Source organism: Aquila chrysaetos, chromosome 7 (assembly GCF_900496995.4).
Source record: "Aquila chrysaetos chrysaetos chromosome 7, bAquChr1.4, whole genome shotgun sequence".
Classification (NCBI taxonomy): Eukaryota; Metazoa; Chordata; class Aves; order Accipitriformes; family Accipitridae; genus Aquila; species Aquila chrysaetos.
In genome coordinates this window covers 39,616,026-39,633,174 of record NC_044010.1, presented here as the reverse complement: position 1 = coordinate 39,633,174, position 17,149 = coordinate 39,616,026, and the positions used below count along the sequence as shown (strand labels likewise).

The following is a 17,149-nucleotide window of genomic DNA, read 5'->3' as shown; positions in this document are numbered from 1 at the left end:
TGTGTTGACGTTACATTTAACACCGGGCAAAACATTACCAATTTTTCCAAATGGTACAGCAAAGCCAGTGGCTCCTACGCAGCAGACAATGTTATCAGTGAAAGGAATGTTCCGGCTGCTGTCATGGTGTTAACCTCTAACTTCTAAATGCAGCCTGCCTCTAAAACAGAGCAAGAAGAGGAAGGTAGCTAAGGCACAGGAACGACTTTTAGGAAAGAAAAATTAATTTTCTTTGTATTGAGTGAAAAATTCCACAATGTAGAAATTCCACAGCCTTAAGAGTAATTTAAGATACCAAATCTTTGTTTTCAAAACTACGCAGATGTTTAGGAATTCTGATTCTTCAGCAGAACAAATGACTCTTGAAAAGGAGAGTTCGGGGTGCCTATTTTGTGCAGCCAAAGCTAATGTTGAGCTTCCATTCCCCATGGTGTGTTGCAGAGATATTAACGCTGGTTCTGAAGGTCTGACAGACAAATTAGCATGGCACTAAGCTCAAACAAATAAAAACTACCCTGGCCTTTCCCAGTGTAATTTCCTCACATGGCACTGTGCTGCATCTTGTGGACATACCCTGTTCAAATCATAGCAGGGCTTGGGGGATGACATTAGATGTCTCTACTGTGCGCTGGCACGATGCTGACATGTAGGAAGGCTCCTATATGCTAGTGTGCTTTTTGGTAATTTTACCAAAATATCTCTGAGCCATTTCTACAGCATATGTCTGTGGCACCTGCTTAGTGCCCTGTTGGCAGAAAATTAGCCACTATTATTAATACCTACATTAATAGATAGAGAAACTTGATTCTCCCTCTTGCATATCTCTTCTGAAAAATGAAAATATCCTTGGCAGACATCTTTAGGATTAAAAAATCATAGTGACAGAAATATTAGCCTTGCTTCTAGAATATTGCTTCTATTTTTTCTTGGCTAAAGACAGGCAGAACGCAAATGCCCTTATTATAGGTCCCACCCAGCTATAACACAAAACCATCAGTTTCCAGTGGTACTATCTATTCAATTCCCCATCTGTATGACAGCCCTATATTTTTGTCCCTATATATACAGTCAGATCCCTTAACACTGTGGTCTGTGCCACTGTGTAAGGTGCATCTGGAATTAACAATGTGCATACATAGATCTGGTGATGTGTTACAAGACGTTCCAGTCTGACCTGTCCCTTTTGGAGTGACTGCAAGCATGGTGTCAAAAAATACTTCAACCAAAAATTCAGCATCTTCTGCAGTCTTTCATCTGGCTGTCAGGTGCTGTTCCTCACTCCCAGTTCTGCTGGGAACAAAGTTTCACCTGCTTTCCTTGCTCTCATAGCAGAGGATGATGTTAGTGATGGAGGATGTAGATACATCCAGTGAACAGTGAAGACAGCCTTTTTCTTTTCCCTTTCTTCCCCTTGTCTCTCTCACCGTAGGTGGTCATTCATCCCTTCAAGACAATTGAGCTCCAGATGATGAAGAAGGGCTTCAAGATGGAGGTCGGGCAATACATTTTTGTCAAATGTCCAGCAGTGTCTAAACTGGAATGGCATCCATTTACATTAACCTCTGCTCCAGAAGAGGATTACTTCAGCATTCACATCCGTATTGTAGGAGACTGGACAGAGGGCTTGTTCAATGCCTGCGGATGTGATAAGCAAGAATTCCAGGAGGCATGGAAATTGCCCAAGTACGTACAAAGAGTCTCCAACCTTTACCAACCTTGATAAAGACAACCAACACCTACAACAGCTTCAATTTTGCTCAACCAGTTTGGTGGCACCTGTGATATAATCCTTAACTACTTCCATCATGGATGTGGGCCTTAAATGGCTCTTTACAGTTTCTTCCTATCAACCCTACCTCTTCTTTTGCTGACTAGTATTCAGCCCAAATGTGCATGGTAGCAGACAAACACCTTACCTTTTTATTGTTATTTTAAATGGTGCTAATAAATATTCACTATTGATTTATTAAGTGTACTTTCAATTTCAGAATAGCCGTGGACGGCCCCTTTGGAACAGCGAGTGAGGATGTATTCAGTTATGAAACTGTTATGCTTGTTGGAGCTGGAATAGGGGTCACCCCCTTTGCATCTGTACTCAAGTCTGTCTGGTACAAATACTGCCACGATGCGACCAACCTAAAACTCAAGAAGGTACGTGTCCTCTTTCCCAGAACCCACGTAATTGTTCAAGGGCCGACAGCCCAAATCAAAACAGGCCCAGCAAAGGTGATCTGGCTCCAGACATGCATGAGTCCTACGAGAAGAGTCCAGTTACCTCACAAGACTAGCAGGCAGGGAAGCAGGAGGGTCAAAAGCAAAAACATAATAAAAGGAGAAATAGCCTATGAGCAAAATGTCACATGCAAATCCTGACTGTGGCCTTGGGGACTTCCACGTGCAGTGGAGATGCTGTTCAATCTGCATGAGAAACATAAAGTCCAAGGCACTAATACAGCCCGTGCAAATATTGCATTCCTTCCCTAAGCACAGAGAAAGCACAACTTTACGTCAGTGGAAGAGCACTGCTACCATCCTCCTCTCCCCTCCTGCCCCTGGAAACTCCCTGGGCAGAGGTGCATGGTCACACTCTGCAGTTATAGTCATATTCACAGAACAGAACTGGTTTTGTTACCTGCTTTAATTTACCTTGCCTGCCAGCAGACAGGGAGATAGAGTCTACCTCTAAATCATTAATTTATGTCCTAACAAACTGTTTTACAAGGATATAAGTGGGGAAACATCATGAACTAATAATGTAACCTGCTGGTGGAAGAGAAATAGAAAGATGTTTCCTTGTTCTTGCAGTCACTCATTCTGCTTCACAACCCTCCCAGCGTCAAAACTCCTGAATACCCTCGATACCAGCCTACCCATCTACTGAAGTGGTCAGGGCAATTTCTACAAGAACTCTACAATCCTCATTCTGCCAGCAGACATAAACCAGAAACCATAAGTGCCTATGTCCCCTGACAGCTCACTCTTGTCTCTTCCAGATTTATTTTTACTGGCTTTGCAGGGACACTCATGCTTTTGAATGGTTTGCTGACCTCTTGCAGTCTCTGGAGGCTCAAATGCAGGAGAGGAATAACGCAGACTTTCTCAGCTATAACATCTACCTTACAGGCTGGGATGAATCTCAGGTAACAACACAGAGGAAAACATCACTTCCATATGCACTGGGGCTGATGTTAGCAAGTCTGTTATGTTTTGATAAATGTTCAAATGGTCTTTATCCCGGGCCTCCATCTGGCTCTCAGAAATTTCAAATGTAGACAGGTATTACCCATCAGAAGTTACATGGGATCAGCTGCTAATGTGCATTCTGAATTCCTTTCTGGTTTACTCTGGCTGTGCACTCTGGGAAGCAGTCTTTCCTCACAGCAGCAACCTCAGATGACCATGCAAGTATCTCTAAGACAGCTAATACTGCTTAAAGCATAATTAATGGCATTTGGGACTGAAGAAGCTAATGCACAAAGTTTGAGCGATGGCAGCGTATTTGTTTCAGGACTCTTGTGAGTTCTCTATCTGGTCCCATGCATGGAGGTCGCTGTGGAGATACAAAGGAGCAGCTCCTCCATGAGCCACTTGGGAATGCGTGATTGAGTCAGGAAAGGTGCTCACTCTGTTACTTTTAGGGATGGTTTATTTTACTTACATCTCACCATTGTAAAATTCACCATGTGACTAAAGTGCTGTAGCTCAGCTAGACAGACAGGGAGGGGTAGGAGCAAGGTAGGAAGTTACCACACATGCAATGGAAAAAAAAAAAAAAAAAAAACAGGAAGGAAAGAAGAAAAGTCACACAATTTCTCCTTGGGGAGAAAGTTACCTGTAACTTTTTTCTCATCTAAAAGTGCTGCAGAACTCTGCAAGGCCTGAACTTATGCCCTTAACCACATCTTCTCCTCCTGGCTTTACTTAGCTTAGCTGGTCTAGGTGAAAGTCACACAGGGAGGGTGAACAAGACGTCCTCATATGGATCAAAACTTCCAGAGATCAAACTGGCAGAACTTCATTAAGGTCAAGGGAGTTGTGTTATTGCACCTGAAGTGAAAGTTTTAATTCATAGCTTTATTTTACAGTTCTTAGACTAAACCAGTTCATTGCAAAAGAAATGTAATTAATTGCTGTGTTCAGTACTTCAGAGCTTTAACTCTTGAGATCGCCCAATCTGGGGAAAAGGAGGAAATGATAGGCACTGATAGTCAGGACTTTACCAATGTTAGCTTTCCTCGCTAAACACCATAAATTCCATATTCTCGGTTTGGAAATAATTCAGTGTGTATCGATATTATTATTTTTTTAACAGGACATAATGCTGCCATATCTAACTCTGTCTTTACGCTGTCCTTTCTGTTTCATTTCCCACAGGCCACTCACTTCGTAATGCATCACGAAGAAGAGAAAGATGTGATTACAGGCCTTAAACAGAAAACCTTGTATGGAAGACCTAACTGGGAAAATGAGTTCAAAACTATTGCGGGGAAGCATCCTGGGTAAACCTGTACAAATCAATAGTGTCTATGGACATCCTCTATCTAAATGCCATAATAGCACAATCTATCTTGTTCTTTTGGCTGATAAAGTTAGAGGAGCATTTTTTTTCTAACAATCTCCAGGTATTTTCTATTCTTGTTTCAGCCATGGACATGATCTATGGTCTTGACCAAATTGTTTTAACCTACAATTTTAAAAAAATCATCCCTTTTTGGTGAGGTACTTCATGGAGTGTCTAATTACTAGCAGAAGTTTTAGAAAAAACATACCCCATCATGCCAGCTCAAGTAGACAGGAATATCAGGTGACGTCTAAATACCTCCAAAAATACTTTCTACCTCAAAAACCAAAACCTGAATATGGATGACCTTTAGCTGAGCACCCAAAATTAGTAGGAAAAAAAGCAGAAGAGTTCCTTTCAAGAATTTGTGCCATAAGCTCTTTGAAGCTCTATTTCCTTGATCCCACTGAGTTCAATAAACCTGTCTCCACTGACTTCTCCTGAGCTGAGATTTAGCCCACCATTTGTTTTAGAAGCAGCAGTAAGTGCCTTGCAAGTTCTAAGGGGTTATTCGTTTCAGAGATAGACATCCCTTTCTACTTTAGTTCCTGTAACTGAGAAAAAAAACTTGCACCTACAGAACATAAGATTGATTTACATGAAGAACATCCAGCTGTTCCATACCTAGCTCCTGACCATATTTTCATTTTCTTGACAGCTCCAGAATAGGTGTTTTTCTCTGTGGACCTGAGGGCCTAGCTGACACACTCAACAAGCAGAGCATCAGCAACTCAGAAGCTGACCCGCGAGGAGTACACTTCATTTTTAACAAGGAAAATTTCTAACTCCCAAGCATGTGGGAGTCATTCTATACAAAGTCTAAAGACTGGATCTCTTTTTCTGTTTGGAGTCTGGGAAGGACAGCCCAGCTTCTAATCTCAGCTACACTAACACAAATCCCTTTGCTGCTTGGGAATTATTTTGGCTCTGTGGTAGAGTAAAAGAGTCAAGTTTTACCTTAGGGAAGTTTGCACTGCCCTCCGCGTCCTGGCAATTTAGTAGAAATCTATTTTCTTTGTCTGTGTGAGGAGATTTCCCCTCAATTAACTGCCTTTATCCTCCTATTATTCATAATGACTGCTGAAGGGTCTAGGCAGCCATATGCATTTGGGAGACAATTCACGCTGATAAAGCTTAATGCTATTAAACAATAAAGCATTCTAGCATAATGCTTGCTATTAGGAGACAGCTTATCCTGGCTGCAGCCAGTCCCTGGAACTAGGGGGGTTTGGGGAAGGGTGACTGGGAAAGATTGTTCCTTGCAAGAGGAAATCTCCTTTGCGCACCAGCATCTTTCAGGCTTCCGAATACAAGCCTAAACGTCTTGTCCAAGAGGTAACGCAGGCAGCTGAAGAGCAGCCGTTCCTCTTTAGGAAAGCAGAGAACTGGAAAGGAACCACCTGGATTTCTGAGTCCCACCCCCACCCCAGCTGTGGGGGGATGACGACAACAGAATCAAACCAAGTCCCGCACCCGGCACGTGAACCATCGCTTGGCTGCTTCGAACGCTCTCGGTTTCACATCTTCAAATTCACGGTACAGGGATCCAGACAAGAAGAGATTTTGTGTTTTCAAGACTGCCATTTCTGATTTTCAAGGCTGAAGAAACTTGTTGCTAAATGATTTAATAGGTATTTTCTGAAGCATTCTTAAATGCATACAGTGCTTTTGGCCCTGTTGTTCAGCTGTTCCTCTTTGATAGTGAACCAGCTTTGAGAAAGCAATGATCATGTGGGCAGTAGCTGGAATAGCTATGAATAAAGTTTCTGATGTGTATAAGACACCCATACACAGCACAGTACTTCTGTATGTACAGTACAGGTAACAGGTTCTTAAAAAAAAAAAAAAGGAACCAAAACTTTTAATACCAGCAGCAGATAAAAAAAGCATTAAAACCAGCAGCACAGAAAAAATGAAAAAAGAAGTGCAAAAAGCCTTGAAAAAAGCCACAGTTTAGTATACCATGGGTCTCCTGTTCAGCTCAGTCACCTGCTTAGTGACTTTTAAACTCTGCAGTCAAGCCCTGCAATAGCTCTTACACAGCACAAGACCTTTCTGACAGGTTCTTACTGTCACAGAAGAAAGTGGTGGTCTGCTTCTGCAATTTCAAGCAAGTTTGTGTAGCCATCTGGTTGCATGTATCATATTTTACACCTCAACTTGCCAGACAGGATGTGTTCTCCCTTTATACCATTTTTAAATGTTATCCAAGCACTCCATGCTACTTCAGAAGGACAGCTTACCCATTCCTATTTATTAATATCAGTTTCTGGCAAGTGCTGGCAAAGATCAACTCTTGGTGGGGAATTTTTCAGTTCTTTCCCTCAGAACGGCCACATTTAAATCCACATAATTCTGTTTGAAACACAACTATTAAATCAGAATAGAACATAAGCAAAATTAAAGAAACTTCTTCTGTGGAATAAAAAATATTGCTACTGAAACATAATAAGGCTCTCGTCCCATCCAGAGAGCACTGAAATATTTGCCTTTGATTTTAATGGAAACGTGATCAGCCTTTATACTGTTAGAAAGTGGGCAAAGAGGAACTGCAAGGTGTCTAATGGAGACAGCACATTTATTATGTGAAGAGTCTTGGAGGGCTGTATTTTAATTCACCCATTACTTTTCTAAACATTGTCATGTTTGTTCTTAAAACTCCAGGGATCTTCCCTTACTCAGCCAGTTGTAATGACACTGCCTGACCTGCTGCAGGGGTTGTTTGTCACCTCAAACTCAGAAAAAGGAATTCTGTGCTTATTAATAAATCATTGTCTTCCTAAAACATATAAAAGAATAAGAAGGTGAGAGCTTCTCAGTTTCTTTCAAAGGTTTGTTCTATTAAATACTGCTAAAATAGCAAGCCATGCATTATCAGTCATCATCTGAAGTTTTTTTAAAATCTCGGATACATGAGTGAAACGGATAGCACTGAAATAATACAAACATAAGAAACAAACTAGCTTGAGTCCTCCCTACTCTTCAGCAAAGCACAGAGGGATGTTAGTGGTACTGTTTTAAGTCAATGCTGCTGTCTTCTTGGGTGGTAAGGGAGTAAAGCCCTTCCTCCAAATGCTTGCCTGCTCTACAGAAGTTCCCCAAATCAGTGGTTTAACTGGTGAGCCACCTTAGACACAGACCTTTTCTTAATAAAACATCTTTTACAACACTTACATTAGAAATAAAGCCCATGCCAGTGTTAAATTCTTAGACAGCTGTGGCTGCGACAGCACCACCACTTCCCAGGCAGGACATACAGTGCTCCTCATTCACCCGGAGGAGAAGGCTAGGACAGCAGGCTACAGGTGAGCTTAAAGAACAGTCCTCTTTTGTGGCCCAGTGCCACTGCTTGGAATCTGACCATTGCTATCGGCTGGGCCTCTCGCTGAAAATTTCCTCCTTCCGTGTGTTTGGGGATTTTCTCTCTTGGGGGTGGGGGAAGGGATCATTTTCACAATAAACTGATTCTTTTGCTGTCAAATTGCCTGCCCTGGAAACAAAGGGTGGCTTCTCACCTTTGTTTGAGAAACTGCACATGGTACTCAGCAGTTTAGGCAACCAGCGGCAGCGGCATCTGCAAGGTTTTCTGAAAGGCAGGGACTTCCCAAGGTTGCTTCTGCAGACAGTGGAGGGGAGCCACAGGAGGAGGATGGCAGTGAATGGTTGAAGGCAGGGCTTGAGGGAGTTCCATGTTTCATTGATGAGAGTCAATTGCCACCACAGAACTCTTCCTCCCATCTGTACTAAGCTTCTGATTTGCTGGGTGCCAAAGTAAATGAGCTATTGTGCTTGCTCAGGCAGAGCTCTGCCACTGCCCACACTCGCCAGGGTCTCCGGGCACCCTTCAGAATCGTCCCTGCTTCCAGTGGGATCTGAACACTATAAGCAGTTTTCCCATTAAGGCTGTCCTTCAACAGTAACCTTTGGTCCTAGCTATGCCTCATCTGCAGCGATGACTCTAAAAGAGGTAAGAGCCTCTTAGCACTCCTGACACCATCAGTAGAGACAGGAGCGCGGTCTGTGTGGCACGCACTGTTGAACTCGTGCTGTACCTGAGTTTACAAAGCAGACCGATGTTTGATCTGTCCTTCCATCCAGTTCCACAAATTCCCTGTTCAAATGAAAAATGCTCTGCTGATGGCAAGAAAAGCCAGTTGTTGGATTATTAAAAAAACTCTTTCAACTAATGGAAGCAACTAGGAGTTCAATTCAGAGTGACTGAAGAGGAAAGTTGGTCTCACTTATGGCCTCAGCTCAGCATGTTTTCCTTCCCTGCTTACATAATATTTTCCTCTGTCTTCCCATACGTAGTCATCTGAAATAAGCAGTTAATTCAATAGCCTTGATCTCCCGTTCACTGTAGTTAGTCTTACAGTTAAAGACCCTCCAGGGTGCCGTGCAGCTCTGGTTTCCATTGGCCTCATCTTGATTTTGGAAACTGGAAGGGAGCTTTGGAGGGGGCATGGCACCTGGCCATATTCAGAGAATATATTCAAGTGAGAGCTCGATATGTACTGGGTCTCATCTAGTCCTCCTTCCTTCCCTGGTACATACTTGCAAAGTGTGCACACGGGCAAATGAAATACAAGTTTTCCTAAGTTTTAACCTACAATAAAAATGCTACTCTGCCTGTTCACCACCATGCATGTCCCAGGGGGAAACCACCCTGGTTGCAAAATAGGTCTTCCTCTTTTTAGTCTTGTAAGACTTTCTCTGCTGGGTGGGTGGGGACTTTCTGCCTTTCGGTCCTCAAGTGGTGGGTTAAACCAAATTAGACACAGAAAAACAAACAAAAAGCTGCCTGTGAAACAGAAGGTACTTTTAAACAAACAAGAAATAATGTTAAGGCCTCATTACTGCACTTTTTCTCAGGATCCTGCTCTATTTTGGAGTGTTCTTAACAAATTAATGTTGACTCTTTTTATTTTTTCATCTTTCAATGAGTTCTTTGCAGAATTCATAGCCAGGTGTAAGCCCTGACACCTCAAACACATAGGTATATATGCTCAAAGGAAGTTAGGAGCATACATTAAGATGCTAATGGTTATAAACATTGGCAGGATCAAGATACTCATGTCTGACTGTGTATAACAGCGTCAGTTCCACAGACACAAGCCAGAGTAGTTACTTGTCATGAACCACACATTTGTTTTTGTATTTCATACAGACCTTAGCAACCTGCTGGTCTCATTTACATTTACCACACACAAACCAGCCCAGACTAGAAGCAAAATTAATTGCAGTAGAGTGGAAAAGTGTGAGAGACTTGCTGAAAGCTTACAAATGCTTTCCAGCCCCGTTCTGCACCTCCGCTAACCCCATTCCCTCCCCTTCCACTGGTACTCTTCTGCCTGCCTAAGTGGTGTATCTCTGCCCAGCCAGCTACCAAAGATTTCTCTCCGTCCATCCTCTTCTACCAATTGCTGCTATCACCCCTTCACTCACCCACTCCTTCCTGCTCCCCAGCTCTGCGAGTTTCCCGAAAATCTCCAGCTCGCACAATCTTTTTGCCCATTTTGCAAGTGCTTGTGCCCACTGCAAGTGCAGGGAGAGGCACGAGGGCTTCGCTCCCAGCTCCAACCAGTGCAGTGCGCATCTTGCATAAAATGATTCATCTGCAGCCTCCTCTGTCACTACAAATAGACCAGGGCTGTAGCCACCTCTGCATTGCTCAAACACGTTATATTGGTCCCTTCCCGTAATATTCTCTCCCCCTGCTTAATGATTTTTATTTTAAATTCTACGATAAAGGAAATTTATGAGCTGCTCTGTTCTAGCATTTCAGCATGCATGGGTCAAATTGTGTACTTTTATCCTGTAAAGCATTTGACCTGCATTTGACCTCATATTTCATTTGCATTGTTCAGAAATGAGGGAAACGGCCAAAAAAATCACTCCCCCGCAAATACCCACCCACCTTGCTGAGCATTATTGTAGAGGGAGGGAGGGAAAAGGCCAGCCAAGGGGGTGTCAGACCATCTCTCCCCCTTGGAACTGATGCTTTACAATGCTGGGAACAATTTACAAAGCAAAGTGCCCTGCAAATAGCTCTTTGGTTGATTTTGTTTTGTACTTTTAGGTCAACTGGTGTTAAGACCAGAAAGTATGCAAATACTATTCACCATGCGTTTTTATGGCCTTCAGGACAAATGGATTGCAGAGACATCTTTCGTCAAGTCACTTCTGAAGTGTCGATGCTTCTTATGCTGGTTTTGTCTTTTTGCACTCCTGTGAGTTAAACTGGACAGTGCCAAAGTCCAGGGTCTGCACTGCGGCTCTGTAAGGTTTCTCTTTGAATGATGGAGAGCACTGTGAAAATTCAGGTGGAATTTTCCTGGGTGCAGAAATGGCATAGGGAAGAACTGGGACACGGCACTTGCCATCATCTCTTTGCAGTTAACAGGCCAAGATGTAGTCGTCAATACCGGTGTTAAGAGCTGGGCATTTTGGCACAGCAAGTGTCCAGTTTCATATCACAGACTCTCCACCCTTCTAGACCGAAGAGATTTCTACCCTGCAACCTCATGCAGCCAGGGTGTAAGTGAATAACCCTGCAGGATGACCCAAGGCTGGGCAAGCTCCCATGAACAGCTAATGAAGACAGTTGCTGCTGTGGTTTTATCACCTTCTCTGCCGTTTTCTCATACTTCCCTTTCATCTGTGACAACCGATGCTAGCTCAAGCCCGTTTTCAGGCAGCAAATTCACACGAGCCCTCTGAGACCTTAACCTTGCTCAGACAGCAGCAAGGAAATAATCAGCAAAGACTGACAAACCAACTGTGAGAAACACTTTCTAGAGCCAATCCCCCTGAGGGGACAGAAGAAGAGCCCTGTAGACCATCAGCAGCTACCTTCTGCCTCAAAATTATGAAAGTTCCTCTCATCTGTTAACAATTCATGAAAGACTCACTGTAATAGGGCTGCAAATGGTTAAGTACGTGAATCATTGTCCACCACTGTTGTCCATCTCACATGCATAAATTAAGCACTCAATAGCAAAGACCTAAGGCTACAAGTCAAAACAAATAATGATAAAAACAGTGCGTAAAGGACAGCAACACGAGCTGCAGTGAAATACTGCTTACAGAGGACTAACTGATGCTCAGTTACCCAATATTACTTGGCATTCACTTTACAGGAAACCTCTAAAGATTATAGTCTCTGCCACAGTTATTGCTGCAGCTGGAAGTGAGCCTTTTCCCTGCCATTTCACACCCCCTGAGGCAGGCACCAAAGCCCGTGCTGCACACATAGCCAGGGAATCTTGCCTCAAGTTAGTCGTTGCTGGTAATTTAATGCATGTCCCAATGCCTTTATTTGCATTAATCTGTCAGACGTTCAGCTGGTATCACTGGAACAGCCATGATAATGAATGAAGTGACCAGCTGGGGACTGCAGGTTGGTATGCCGTGTTCCCTCCCATCACTGCCTGGGGCATACCAGCAGCTTTTCCCCAACCGCTCTGAATAACAGCTCTCCTCCAGGATAACACTTGTGATATGTGTGTTGTCCTGAGTGTTGCATGACAGGGTCAATACCTTAGCATATTTAGAACATTTGCCAGTGTTCCTTGTTGATAGCCTGCAAGAAGACAATATCCTATTTAAGCCCTTGATGCACCGACTCCCTCTGTAGGAACTTCTATGCCCTAAATCCTTTCAGGGTGGTGGGGTGGTTAACTAAATTTGCAGGATGCAGGTATCGGTGACAGATTAGAGATAAGATCTCTGCAGCAATATTTGGGGTGGGGATCTTGAGGCCAGCAGAAAGGGAACAGTAGTCATCAGAGGAGGAGATGATGAGAGCCACTATAGGATTCTTGGCTTGTGAGGCTGGACAGGAAAACCAGCATCTTCCAACTGTTCTGCTGCAAAAAAAATCTGCATTTCTGAGGCTTGGTCAGGGAGTGATAGATACAGGCAACTTACTACTAGGAAAACTTAACAGGTACACCTGCATTTATGTAAGTAACAGAAGCTAGCCCCAAAACCAAGAAAATGATGTTCCTTTCAAGTCATTTGCAAAGACTAAGCTGTAACCCATTAAGATGGCCACTTCCCCTTTAGAAGTAACAGATGTTCTCTCCTTATTTAGCTAATGTACACAGTCATTTAATTTGTTTCAAGATGCTGGGTCTTTCCCTTCTCCCCCTACCAGTGGACAAAACCACCGTTCATTGCCAGCTAATGGGGACAGCTTTTGCATTTTGTAACCGCACAAGGAAGCTGTATCAGCAGAGAAAATACTGCCGGGGCAAGCTAGCAACCGCTGCCTTATGTGCCAAGTAGGTATTTACTCCTGCCGAGGAAAGTGTCTGTGGGAAATGTTGCCCAGGACTGGCCTTTGCATATCTTGTAAATGCCACACAAGCCACAAAGGGAACCTCTCACCTCGTTTGTCTTGTTCTCCACCCAACTCAAGAATACCCTCATCTTTTAAAAAACTAATCAAAACAATGTCTTCCTAATATAACTACCAGCCCTTCTTCTCTTCCATCTATAACTAAAAAAATTATTTTATACGATTGCCAATACTCCCATTTTCATCGTAAACCTTCTCCTGTCTGACTTCTAACTCAGTGAGACTGTCAAAATGCTGTGACTAAAGTTTCTAAGTAGGCAGATCCCTAGCCCTCTGTTGTTGTTGCCCTTGACATACCAGTCAGCACCAACATGCTCAGCCACGACCTTCCTCAGAGATCTTCATCGCTGTCCTCATCTTGAGACAACTGTTGGACTCAAATTCCTCTGTAGGACCACTGGTTTTGGGGTGGCTAATACTGCTTCTTTGTGTTCCTAGGACTGCCTGTGTCCATCCATTTCTCTTCGCAGTCAAACTGAACAGCTTTCAGACAGTAGCTGGGTTTTTCTTTTACGTTTGAATAACATCCAGCATAGCTGGGCATTGTTCCCAACTTAGTGTTTCTAGGTGATGCAGTAATAATAACATCATTATAATAACAATGCTACTTCTACTACTACTACTACTACTATTATGGAGAACCAGGATCACACATTCCAGTGGCTACTGTTTGAGCAATTCTTAAACCGGGTTTCCAAGCTAGGTTTATTTGTTTAATCTGTTTTCCTAAAGAAATGAGATAGGAGCTGAGGGAACGAATGGACTACTGAAAAAGGGAGAGACGGTTTTGTAAATTCAGCTGCATTTCAGGGTTGGTCCTACGAGTTGGGAGTTTGCCTCTTATTTAAATCATCTACCTATGTGGAAAATAAAAAATAAATCTGGAGCTCTGTGTTCTTTCTTAAGTTTCTGTTTCAGCTGTTGGTGTTTTCCACGCCCCTTCACATTGCCTCTCTTCTTTGCTTTTCTCCATTTCAAGTTTGGCTTATAAAAGAGAAAACATCATGCAAATTTTTACGAGATTGTACAGCCCCTTGACCAGCTCCAGTGGGTGAATGAAGGAGGCTGGCAATATATAAGACCAATTCTATTTTTAATTCCCCAACATCTGTTCAGCATCAATAGATTATCACTACTGTTGTGGTCTAATAGATGAATGGAGGTCCCGCGTCTCTTCTCAAGAGAAAGTATTTCCAATAGCAGCAAGACTGAAATTAAAAGTGTCATATATATAGTTAAGCATGCGTACAAAAAGCTTAGTTTATGAGGCCCAACAACCAATACAAAAAACAGCCGAGGCAGAAGACGGGCGGGTGACCGTCACACACACAGCTCGCAGCCGCTGCCCTAACTCCGAGTTCCCCGCGGGGAAGTAAGAAGAGGGCCTGTGGGCTATCTATCTGCCGGCCAGCAGCGACAGGCCGTTCGCAGGCGCATGTTTCCTGGAGGCTACCACAGTTTCACAGAAAACATACGTTTCAAGGGGAACGGCACAACCGTAACTGCCCCGTGCTGTTTTGTAAGAAAGTTACTGTTACGCGTTATTACTACTACTTTTAAGACTGCAGTTGGGGCGCTTCCACCGTGGCTGGTTCCCCCTGACCGCGTTTGCCTGCTTTCCCGCCAACTCTCCTCAGGGTTCCCCGCGGCGGCGCGGAGCCCGGGCCCTCCCTCAGGCCGGCCCCCTCGCCAGCACCCGCCAAACAGCCCCCCCCCCCCCCCCCCCCGAGGCAGGGAAGCGCCGGGCTTTTGTACCGGGAGCTCCGAAAAGCACCGGCAGCGGTGACCGCCCCTTACGACGGGCCCTTTCCCACCCGCGGCCCAGCCCGGCCCGGCCCGGCCGCGCTCTCCGCCCCCTCGCCTCGGCGGAGGCGCCCGGGCCGTGACCGGCCGGCCGGGGGAACCAGGGGAGCTTCGGCCGCTCGGCCCCGGGCCCTGCCCGCGCTCCCGCCTGAGCCACCGCCGGGGCTGGTGGGCTCGCCGCCGGCTGCGGGAGCCCTGCCGCCCCACCGCCACCCGCCGGAGCCTTACAGGCCCCGCGCACCGGGTCTGTGTGGCGGTGAAAGAGGCACTCGGGATGACGACGAGACGGTTCCGAAGCAACGGCAAAAAGACCTCTTTATTGTCTCTTACAGCATACTTCTACGGTACTGAAACAGGAGCGCGTTATCTGGCTCGGCTGGGATGTTCGCCAGTCCTCAGAACAGGAAAGATAAACACGCTCCACACGCATACTCGTGACTGTCTTCAGCCACATCTTCCCAGGCGCACACCGGGCAATCCTCCGACCCGACCTTGTAATACTAGTTCTTCAAAGGCTTGGCAAACACGCGGCACCACAACTTCTAACGCTCGCTCTTGAGTCAAACGCCAGGTGTTCCGAGCTGCGCCCACAGCCAGCGGCCCGGCGACGGCTCGCCTCGGGCCCGGCTGCTGCGCCTTTCCACCGGCCGGCGGCGGGGAGACGGCCCGGCCCCTCACGGCAGCCCGAGCGGGGCGGGGGCGCTGAGGGGAGCTCGGCCGCGTCCTCCCGCCGCGCCGCGTGCCGCCGCCTTCGGCTTCGGCCTCGGCCCCGGCCCCGGCCTCGGCTTCGGGCCCGGCCCCGGCTTCGGCCTCGGCCCCGGCCCCGGCCCTGGCCTCGGCTTCGGGCCCGGGCCCGGGCCCGGCCCCGTCCCCGCGGCGCCCGGAGGCGTGAGGGCCCCGCGCCTCCCCGGCTCCCTTGCAGGAGGCCGGCACCCAAGGCCCCTCGCAAAATCCTCAAGACCAGCGGCCGAGACGGCTGTGCCTGCCCGCCTCGAAAGGCGGCGGTGCGGGCAGCCCGCGCGTTCTCAAGCGCTGAAGCAGCCAGCTCAGGATTTACTGTTGCCTGTAACTGGGAAATCCCTGTGGGGCGGCAGCTTGGAGTAAGCGCCCGAGGTGCCGGGCGGGCACGTCCAGCCTCGGCTAAAGCCCGACTTGCCCAGGTGAGTTAGGCGAAGGGCGGCACAGGCGGTTGCTGTATCCCCCCTCCAGCGGCAGCAGGGCCGCAGCCTCAGAGAGGTCTGTGTTGGCTGCCTGTGGAGCGATTCATGAAGCCCAAACTGGAAAGCATGGATTCACCAGCTGCTACTCCAATGCAGCCAAAATTTTGCACAAAAACCCCAACCACCCCCCCCCCCAACCCCCAAACCCCACCAAAAAAACCTAAAACAAAACAAAAAACCAAAACAATAACAAACAAAAAAACCCAAACCCGAGGCAATTGCGTAGGTTTGCTTAAGATGCCAAGGCAACAGTACAAAGAGAAGGACTTGAAAGATTTCAGCACTGACCCCTAAGCCTCAGCTGATCCAGACCTAAACCTGAAATTAAAACTACTCAGTTTCTTCCCATCCAAAGCTAGCTTTTGCAAAGTTGTTCCCTACAATCATTTCAGCTATTGTTCAGGGGACCGATAATGAGTCCCATGAAATAGGCAACTAGAATTTGTTCACAACATTAGCAGACCATCTAGCTAGAACTATGGTTACAGTTCATCTAAGATTAATTTCCTAACATGTTCAACTCAGACATGAACACGATATAGCTATTACAGCACCAATCGGTGAGGTCCTTACATATTTTTGAAGACATTTCAAACTAACAAATGACGTCACTCAAAACCCTGCAGTAGATTCTTGTGTGATATGGTCAGACCAGTTCCAATAGCCACTGTAGAAGACCACACGGAAAACAAACCCTGAAGTTATTGCCTGAGATTGGATAAAGTCATGACTGCCTCAAGTGGAGTGCTGTGAGTGGCAATAAAGGCAGTCACATCCTTGCTGTTACCTAGCCCTCTCACTTCTGCTGGCTAGTATCTAAATGCTGAATTGTATTATCTCTGGCCAGGATATTTGTTTGTATGAACGCTGTCGGAGCCCTTGTTTTGATACCTAGACATCGCTGAAGTGGAAATAAGCAACAAGAGATGAAATTCTAAATGAACAAAATTATCCATGTATGACTCAAAATTGTGAGGGAAGTGGATAAATAGAAGGGATGAACATACCTATAAATGTACGTATAATATATGTCTGTGTGACAGGGTGTGTATATATAAAGATCACCCTTGTTTTTGTCAAACAAGGACTTCACTTCATTCATCCCCCTCTCCCCCAACCTCTAATCTTACCCGGATGGTCACGAACAAGCACTGAATAAAGGCTGCCTCAAAAACTTCAGTAAACTCTACAGGAACAGATAGC

General features: G+C 45.6%; 1 protein-coding gene across 2 annotated transcripts in view; it reads left to right on the top strand.

Annotated features, from left to right (window-relative positions):
- The window catches only part of LOC115343583 (cytochrome b-245 heavy chain), a 43,350-nt gene extending 36,323 nt beyond the window's left edge, over window positions 1-7,027 (top strand). For both annotated transcript variants that reach the window (XM_030019712.2, XM_041124765.1), the window contains 5 exons: window positions 1,430-1,683; window positions 1,989-2,151; window positions 2,994-3,140; window positions 4,375-4,499; window positions 5,220-7,027. In XM_030019712.2, the coding sequence (XP_029875572.1) occupies window positions 1,430-1,683; window positions 1,989-2,151; window positions 2,994-3,140; window positions 4,375-4,499; window positions 5,220-5,346 (816 nt within the window). In that variant the 3' untranslated portion in view covers window positions 5,347-7,027. The remainder of the gene's footprint in view (window positions 1-1,429; window positions 1,684-1,988; window positions 2,152-2,993; window positions 3,141-4,374; window positions 4,500-5,219) is intronic.
- The last annotated feature ends 10,122 nt before the right edge of the window (window positions 7,028-17,149 follow it).